At 38.0% G+C, this 8,957-nt stretch overlaps 1 protein-coding gene across 3 annotated transcripts in view; it reads left to right on the top strand.

Moving 5' to 3' along the window:
• The window catches only part of Hbp1 (HMG-box transcription factor 1), a 26,781-nt gene that overhangs the window by 8,341 nt on the left and 9,483 nt on the right, over nucleotides 1-8,957 (top strand). For all 3 annotated transcript variants that reach the window (XM_004634987.2, XM_004634986.1, XM_023719515.1), the window contains 6 exons: nucleotides 2,212-2,440; nucleotides 3,072-3,213; nucleotides 3,812-3,923; nucleotides 4,047-4,159; nucleotides 6,188-6,344; nucleotides 7,055-7,199. In XM_004634987.2, the coding sequence (XP_004635044.1) occupies nucleotides 2,212-2,440; nucleotides 3,072-3,213; nucleotides 3,812-3,923; nucleotides 4,047-4,159; nucleotides 6,188-6,344; nucleotides 7,055-7,199 (898 nt within the window). The remainder of the gene's footprint in view (nucleotides 1-2,211; nucleotides 2,441-3,071; nucleotides 3,214-3,811; nucleotides 3,924-4,046; nucleotides 4,160-6,187; nucleotides 6,345-7,054; nucleotides 7,200-8,957) is intronic.

Genomic DNA, 8,957 nt, shown 5'->3' with positions numbered 1-8,957 from the left:
TATTTATTTTTATTACATTTATTTATTGTGTGTGTGTGTGGCCAGCTCAGCCCACCAGGGGGCAGGGCTGGCTGGCATGCAGTGCTGGGGGATCGAACCGCGGTCCCTGTGTTTTGCCAAGCTTGTTTCAAGTAGGTGCTTTAGACCACTGAGCCATCTCTCCAGCCCTGTTTTTCCCTTTAGAATAGCACTTAAAACCAACATGACCTTGAACTACTTAGGATTATTATGAACTTACAAATTATTTCAACTGCTTTATTGGTTGTAAAAAGTTCAGCCTACTAAATAGCTCTGGAAAGCCCTACTAGGTGACTTTTTACAAGGTACTAACTTTTGAAACATCTTCCTGGTAAACTCTGTAATGCCGACTTGCTGAACTCTTGAAATGTGAGGATCTGACATTTGTGGTGGTCACTCTTGCCAAGCTGCTTCAGAGATGTGTGGGCTTGGGTAGGTTTGTTGAGGGACAAGTTTGAATTGTATTCCTTTGAGGCTGGTTCAGGAGTGGATAGCTAATGAGTGCTCTTGGCTTGCCCAGCTTTTCAGCTTGGCTTTGTTCTCATTTAATACGTGGTTATCTTTAATGTTCATAAAAACTCTGAAAAGGCGTGAACTGTCCTTACTTTACAAGTGATGACATGGAAAAGACTATCGATCACAGTAATGTGGGAATTTGGAGAACCTGAAAGCCTTGGGACACAGCCTGTTGGAATGCTTGGATTTCTGGACCCTCACATTGATTGAGTAGTGGTTCCTGTTCAGCAAGGAACATGGCTGGATTCATATAGTTAATTATCTGCTGTCATGTTTTAGATTTCAGGAGGAAGTCAGGTCCTTGGGAATAAAAGACTTGCCTCTTTCTACTTATGTCATAAGTAATTTTTGAAAACTGAAGGAGATGAACTCTTTATGGCCCCAGTAAGGTTGTTGGCAATGAGGGAAAGGAAATAAGTTACACCAGCCTGAAAATTGGAGGGTAGAATGAACTGAGAAGGGTATGGTGTTTAGATCTCTTTGGCAGTTCCTGAAAAGGGATACCCTCTAGTCAGTTTTGAGAATAGATAGCCTGAATTACTATTTTTGAGTAAGATATTTCAGTTTTAATAGTTGCCTAAATAGGAACTGTGTGGCTCTTATGATATTAACATGTATATTTAAGAAATCCAGTTGGTCTGTATACAGAGGGGATAAGAGTTTTTTGTTTTTTAAAGGGTTAGAAATTTTTTTTTCCTTCTGTATGATTCTTTTCCTGTCCTCTGTCTCTTTTCCTATTCTTTTTCTTTTCCTTTTAAATTGTGTTCCTCTTTGACTCAGTGTTCTTTGTAGTGTTGCTTGGTTAGTGTCTATAGTTTTTCATTTTCAGAAGCTAAAAGTTTATCTCGATTACCGTTGGGAGTATACTTATAGGAAAAAAAAGTTCAGAAATTGTTAGTACAAAAGAAATATTTCCAGAGCTGGGGACATAGCTCAGTGATGATAGATCTCTTACCTAGAATGCACGAGGCCCAGAGTTTGATCCTTGGCACTTCAGGGCAGCTGGAGCCAACAAATTCGTAATGTTTGTATAAGTAGTACCTAAAAGTGCGTAGTGTGATAATATTTTTATCTTTGGAAATTATTGTTTTCAGTGTTGCAGTTATTTTTGTGACAGGTTAATAAACTAATATCTACATAGACACTCAGAGTCCCTTTTTCTCATCGAACTGTTGTGAAAATGTCTGTGGTTAATGGATCACTCCTAGGTGAGGTACAAAATACTAGGAGGAAAAAGCAGAACACCTGCCCTGACCCCTCTTTTTCAGACTGAATAACTTGGTGTAGGTAGTATATAGCTTTGCTACATTTATCTCGTGGATTTACTTTTCCATCAAGCTTCGTTGATCCTGAAATGTACTAAGTGTCACTTTTTAATTTGAAGGTTGTTTCATTCAGGAATAGGTTGTGTGTAATTCTGAATTAGGATTCTCTTCCTGCCAAGTCAGTGAGCTAAATGTGATGCCTGTTAGCTGCAGTTGTCATAGTACTCAGTGTGTTTGTACAAAACAATCCCCTTTTTTTGTAATTTTTTATTATTTGTATGTATTTAGTATGGGGTCTCACTATACAGATTGGACTCATCGTGATCCTCCTGTTTTCAGCCTCCCAAGCTCTGGGATTCCAGGCATGCGCCACCATGCCCAGTCTTTTTTGTGATTTTGTGCTTATTTGCAGATGACCTTCCCGAACTTCAGGCTGTTCAGAGCGATCCTACCCAGTCTGCCATATACCAGTTAAGTTCAGATGTTTCACATCAAGAGTATCCAAGATCATCTTGGAACCAGAATACCTCAGACATATCAGAAAATACTTACCATGAAAACGAGGTGGATTGGCTGACCGAATTAGCAAATATTGCCACCAGCCCACAAAGCCCACTCATGCAGTGCTCATTTTATAACAGGTAGGAGCATTGACTTGATTTAAAATCTTTATCATTACAAAAGGCTATTTAATAGTTTTCCAATCTTAAAATTGTGCTTTTAATCAGTAGGTGGTTAAACTAAAATTTAACTGGCCATTGGAATTAAGCTCAGTGTCTAGGGAGTACATTTCTATTTGGCCGTTCCTCCTTGCTGCTTGTGCAGACTCCTGCATCTATCTACCCATGGGTGTCGTGGCTTGCAGGCTGCTTTTTACTGTCTGTTCCTAAATATCTGCTGTCCACAAGGGACATGGTGTTAAGTATGAATAGATGAGAGGGGAATTAAAAAATGATTGGGAGCCCCACACAGGAGTTGTCCTTCGTGAAAGAAAGCTGTACATGCATATACATTGAGAGAGTACAATAAAGGGAACATTGGTAGTAATTAAAAACACATTGTTAAATGTGGTACAGATAGAGTTTGGGTATAAAGTGAAGGAATAGCACAGTCCTGTGAAGGAAATCGTCCTGTCTTTATCAGTAATAGTTTATCATACCTGTCCTGTATGTAGGTAACACTAGCACTTGGAATATGATGTTCTTTTCATCAGAAAGATAGATCTGCTTTAAGGACTTATGCTTCAAGGTAAAAACTGCTGCTTTATTTTAGATCATCTCCTGTACACATCATCGCTACAAGCAAAAGTTTACATTCCTACGCACGCCCACCACCAGTGTCGTCCTCTTCAAAGAGCGAGCCAACTTTCCCTCATCACCACTGGAAGGAAGAAACACCAGTGAGACATGAGAGGGTAAGTTGAGGAGGTGAAATTTTGACAGATTTTATGTAGTAGTTGGAATACATTATGGTTCCTCATCCCAGAAATTTTTTGCAACAATACAAATGGGAAACAGTATGTTCTGTTGGTGATTTAGATTCAAGTTTATGTACAGCTTTATTGTTAGAAAGTTTGTTACAAATGGAAATGTTTGCACTAAAGCTTGCAAACACTTCGGTTCTTCAAAATGGGAGGCTGGGGAAATGGCGCAGTAAAATAAGCATTTGCCTGGCCAGTGTAAGGGGATGAGTTCAATCCCCAGTTCCACCCCCCCCCCCAAAAAAAAAAAAAAAAAAAAACCCTTCAAACTGTATTTTCACCTAAGTTTGGAATGATTAAGTTACTTGGAGGTTTGGGATAAGAATGGGTTTTGAAAAGTATATTAGGGTGGCTGTGGTATATGCCTCAGCAGCTTCCATCTGACCAGCTTGGGCAGCTTAGAAAGACCACGTTAGATGATGAAAAAGTGCCAGGCATGCCGCTCAGTGGTAAAGTACTGTACTTCTGGGCCTAATCCCTTATACCTCAAAAACAAGAAAGTAAATGAATATTTGTACCACTTTCCTCCTAGGCAAACAGTGAGTCAGAATCTGGTATTTTCTGCATGTCCTCCCTGTCAGATGATGATGACTTGGGATGGTGCAATTCCTGGCCCTCAACTGTTTGGCACTGTTTTTTAAAAGGTAAAAAAAAAAAATTCGTGAATATTCTTTTTCTAGCTTTCTTGCGAGCCACTGTGTGTGTGTGTGTGTGTGTGTGTGTGTGTGTGTGTGTGTGTGTATAACGGTTTTCTAATTAAATTTCAGGCACAAGACTGTGCTTTCATAAGGGAAGCAATAAGGAATGGCAAGATGTGGAAGACTTTGCTAGAGCCGAAGGCTGTGATAATGAGGAAGATCTCCAAATGGGCACTCATAAGGTTGATTTAAAATTTTTAAAATGTTTCAGAGTCTTTCAGAATGAAACAAAGTTTACTGTTAATCTATGGAAATATCCCATTTGTTTTGATATTTAAATGATCTCTTAGATTTTTGGGAGGCATTTTATGACCATTCTTTGTTCCTTAGCCTGATGGGCAGAAGCACTGACTTCAGGCTTATTTTTCTAACTATGCTTTTAAAAATGGGGTAAAAAGCATACTTGGTAACACGTTTCTGTGTTTTATACATTTTATATTGGGAGATAACTGAAGTGGCATTAAAAATAAATAATGAAAAATATCAAAAGGCCTATCTTAGTCTACACAGTGTTTATTTTTTTGTAAGTAATTAATTGTTATTTTTCTATTGGTTTCATAAAAAAGTATTACTTTCTAAACTGATAAGCAAAAGCAGCAGGGAGAGATGTTAAGATAAATATTATCAGTTACGCTTTTCACTTTGAAGTTTATTTGTCCATCTCATCTATAGGCAGAGAAAGTGGGGATGTGACATATGTTTGTTTAACATTGCTTTTTTGATGTTTTCTTCTGTTTAAATCACTTGAGGAAAAAGAATCTTAACTTGGCTGCCTTCAGGGACTCCATCTTGCTGTTATTCTTCATTCTAGTGAAGTGTACAGTAGTCTGACTTGGGCCTCTTTTATTACTCTACTGAAATTGTCTCAGTTTACTAGCTGTATTCCGGTTGTGAGGACCAGAGGCTCTTGCTTAGTTTGACATCCCTGTGCCATTTAGCTCACTGTACTGGTTCGGCAGGGCCTCATTTCTTCGCAGCCTTTTTCACTGCTGCTTACCCACCGACAATAGCACACCTGAGGCAGAGTTCTGTTGTTGTTGTCATTCTTATTCGGGATATGTGCATCACCTTGAGGCATGTTGCTGACCCCTGGGCGCGAGCTTTGGAGAGGCTTTGGCATGAAGTTTCCAGTATCTCTAACAAGATTCTGTAGTTAGATTACTTACAAGCATGTGTCTATAAACTTTAACTGCACATTTTGAGCTCATGTTAAACATCTCCACATTAATAACATCTGGTTCCTTAAATTCAGCTTAATATGCCAAAGCTGCACACATTTTGTTTTTGTCTTTCTGACTTAATTTCTCCTTCCTCTTTAAGTTAATCTTGACCAGATTTAAAACCATGAAACTCTTATTATTCCCTTTACTCCCTTCATATTCAATTGATTCTTTCCATAAAGATTTGTAGCATTCTTTTCTTGTTCATGTTCTAGATACTAATGACTGCACACTACATGTAGTTGGCTGTTGGCATGTGTATTTTCCTGTGAGTTCAAGGGTAAGGGTCATGTCTTGTTAATGTTGGTATTTTTGAGCACCTGCCACCTGGCATGTACTAAATACTCAAATATTTGGTAAATTTAAATTTAATCTGGTTCTACTACCACCACACTTAACAATTCAGGATTGTAATGGTATCTCTCATTATAGTGTCGAGTGAGAATTCCCTTTTCATATTGCAGTTATCATCTTAAAATTGTCAGTCATATTAATAAAAATACTTCCGTTGACTTCCCAGTGTCTTCGAAGCGAAAGTTTGAGTACTTTGCCTGTCTTTAAGATCCTTCTCTCAGTTGGCCTCTCTTTTCAGCCTTTTGTACACTAAGCCTGAGCTTACCTTGCACTAGCACTCTTAAGGAGGCTCAGAACTCCTGAAGAAGGATGTTAAGTGCTGCGGGGCATATTCTTCTGCCTGTCTAAATTTTGTTTTTTCAGTCTCTGTAGAAATGGAATTGAAAGCCTCTCTCTGATTTCTTTCCTTTGGAATTAATACCTTCCTTTACTAAATTCTATCAACATTAATTATGTTTGACTAAAAGTGCTTATCCCAGTCTGCTTTTACGTGTAGTTTTTTATGTCTCTTCACCACTGCATTGAAAGCCTTTTAAAGCCAGGGATTTTTTTTAACCTTTTCCAGTCTTACACACAGTGGGCACATCTCTGTTGAGTTGAACACTTCCAGTTCCCTTACTCTGTGTATATTTCCAGGGCTATGGTTCTGATGGTCTGAAGTTGTTATCACATGAAGAAAGTGTATCATTTGGTGAATCTGTACTGAAGTTGACTTTTGATCCTGGCACAGTAGAAGATGGCTTACTTACAGTAGAGTGCAAGCTGGACCACCCTTTCTATGTTAAAAACAAAGGTAGGCTTCAGCTAAGTTTGTACCTTTTTTAAGAGTGGTTTTACGTTTTTATTTTTTTGTATTTTGGTACCAGGGATCAAATTCAGGACCTTATGCTTGCCAGGCAGGTGCTTATGCTACTGAGCTATCTCCCCTGCCCCTGTCATTTTTAAACTGAAGTGAAAAATTATTTCCAATTAAATAAAATGACCATGGGAAACACTTCCAGTGTTAATAATGGCTAAATATCTTAACGGTAGTCAGGTAGAACCTTCTGTGAGTATGAGAGATTTTAGATTTATATAATAGCATGTTAAACTTGCCATTATTTTGGTATATCGTTCATGCTGTTGTTTAGGGTTGTCAAATATGCTGTAAAATTGGATCAGTCTGCAGAAGCTTTTCTGTTCTTTTTTTTTTTTTTTTTTTTTTGGTATTGGGACTCAAACTCGGGACCTTGTGTTTGCCAGGCAGGCACTTGTGCCAGTGAGCTACATCCCCGGGCTGCTTTATAGGCTTTTATAGTAACACCATGTTATTTGGGGTTTAATAATTGAGAGACTTTTGGAGTTGGATCATCTTTTATCACTATTTTGTACAGTGATGGAAGTGCGGATTGAAGTGCTTACACGTGTTCTGTTGCAGTTACTTGTGTTAGAAAAATCTCTTCAGATTTTCTTAACTTTATTGAGATCCAGCTCAGCGTGCCCTCCGTGCCCTCTTGCCCCCAGGCTGGTCATCCTTCTGCCCGAGCCTCACTGTGGTGCAGCACGGCATTCCGTGCTGCGAGGTCCACGTCGGCGACGTCTGCCTGCCTCCCGGACACCCCGATGCCATTAATTTTGACGATTCAGGTGTTTTTGATACATTTAAAAGGTAATACTGGATTTTTTTTTTTCTGTTAAAAATTTCTAATTTCTTTAGTGATTGTCAAATCAAACATTTTAAAAGGTGAAAGTCTTGTAATATGTGGGAATTATAAAAGAACTACTTTTAAAAAAGCATATATAAGATTAAATGAAAAGAATATTTTAACAAAAACTAAAAGCTAAGGACGAATTTTATGTATAGTAGCCATATAGGATAGGTGAGTTTATAAAAACAGGATTAGATTAAGAATGTTTTAATAGATCAGTCTTTATAGTAACATAAAAAATTGCTGTACCTGATATTCTTATCAGCATATGAATGTCTTAATGTTGATAGTTAACTGTGTCCTTTCTTTTTGGGGGGTGCTTAAGTGCATCTTTTAATACTCATTTTGACCAAGGGTGTCCGTTACATGGTTAAACAGGTAACAAACCTGGCAAAACTTAACGTTCTAGAAAACTTAGAGGGAAGCAGTTTGTTTTGAGGTCATCTTACTGTTAAGCTGCAGAATTATTGTTTGTTATAACAAGAGTCCACAAGTCCTAACTCCTAAGAATGTTTACCAGTTGTCTCAGTTTTTATAGGACTTCTTAGCACTACAAGCCCAGTATCCCTTGAAACCCTTCAGTCCTGCACAACTTGGGACAGCTGATGATCTGTTTCCAGAAGGCACCCAGAGAAGTCTAAATGTAGATAAGTAGGATTTTTAAGATTTATTCTTTCTTCTTGATAGATGTCAAATCCATTGGTATATATAGGCCCTAAGTAGAGAATTCTGGAATTCCTGCTGGCCTATAGCTTTCAGTTTACTACATGGTTAATACTTTGCATATTGTAAGGAAAAGTGAGGTTCTGTCTTAACAGTAGCTAGCATAGAGCCTGGCACAGGACATTTGTTCAGTAAATGTCCACAGGATGAGAATCTAAATTCTTTTTAATTTTGCCTATATATTCCTTTTTTTTTTTGATTTGGTGGAACCGGGGATTGAACTCAGCCTTTAAGCTTGCCAGTGAAGCACTTATTCTACTGAGCCATCTCCCTGGCCCAATATACTACTCTTTGAAAATCTATGAAAAATGAAAGAATTTTAAGGACTGATTTCTCAGGATGTGGATCAGTGATAATTCCTGTTTTCTTTTAAGACTGTAACCAGATAGAAAAGTTGAGGGAGATAAGTTGGCTTTGTCTTTAATATCAGCAGTTCTACTCATCTGTTAAATGTACTCCAAAGAAGTGAATTCTTATATAAATGAAAATGTATACGTAAGCCCATTGTTGTATTGGTCATGACAGCAAAAACAAATATGAAAGCATCAGTTTTGATTAATTAGATTTTATTACTTAATTGTGATAGAATCAGACAGTAAAATAGTTTTGTCAGTTGTAAATGAATGAACCCCACACATTTCAAAGGTCTATCAATTTTTTTAAATTCACTAAAAATTCTTAAATGTGAGAGTATTGTTCTACTTTTGATGGAATCATGTTCTTTTAGAGATCTAATAGAATCAATACATTTAAGCTTTAGATATATATAATATACATCACATAATTTGTGTGCCCCCCACCGTCCCCCAGACCCAGTGATTCACTAGGAAGACTCATGAAAGTCAGCATACACTTGTGCTCATGGCTGTGCTCTGTGATGGCAGAAGAACACTAAGCGACACAAAGAAGGCGAGGAAATATGGGGCGGAGTCTGGGAGAAACCAGGCTTCCAGGAGAGCCCTAGCAGAGCTAGGAATGGGGAAAAAAAATTATAT

This window comes from Octodon degus, unplaced genomic scaffold (assembly GCF_000260255.1).
Source record: "Octodon degus isolate 3935 unplaced genomic scaffold, OctDeg1.0 scaffold00068, whole genome shotgun sequence".
In the NCBI taxonomy this organism is placed as follows: domain Eukaryota; kingdom Metazoa; phylum Chordata; class Mammalia; order Rodentia; family Octodontidae; genus Octodon; species Octodon degus.
The sequence above is the reverse complement of the archived record's forward strand: the minus strand, read 5'-3'. Positions and strand labels throughout refer to the sequence as shown.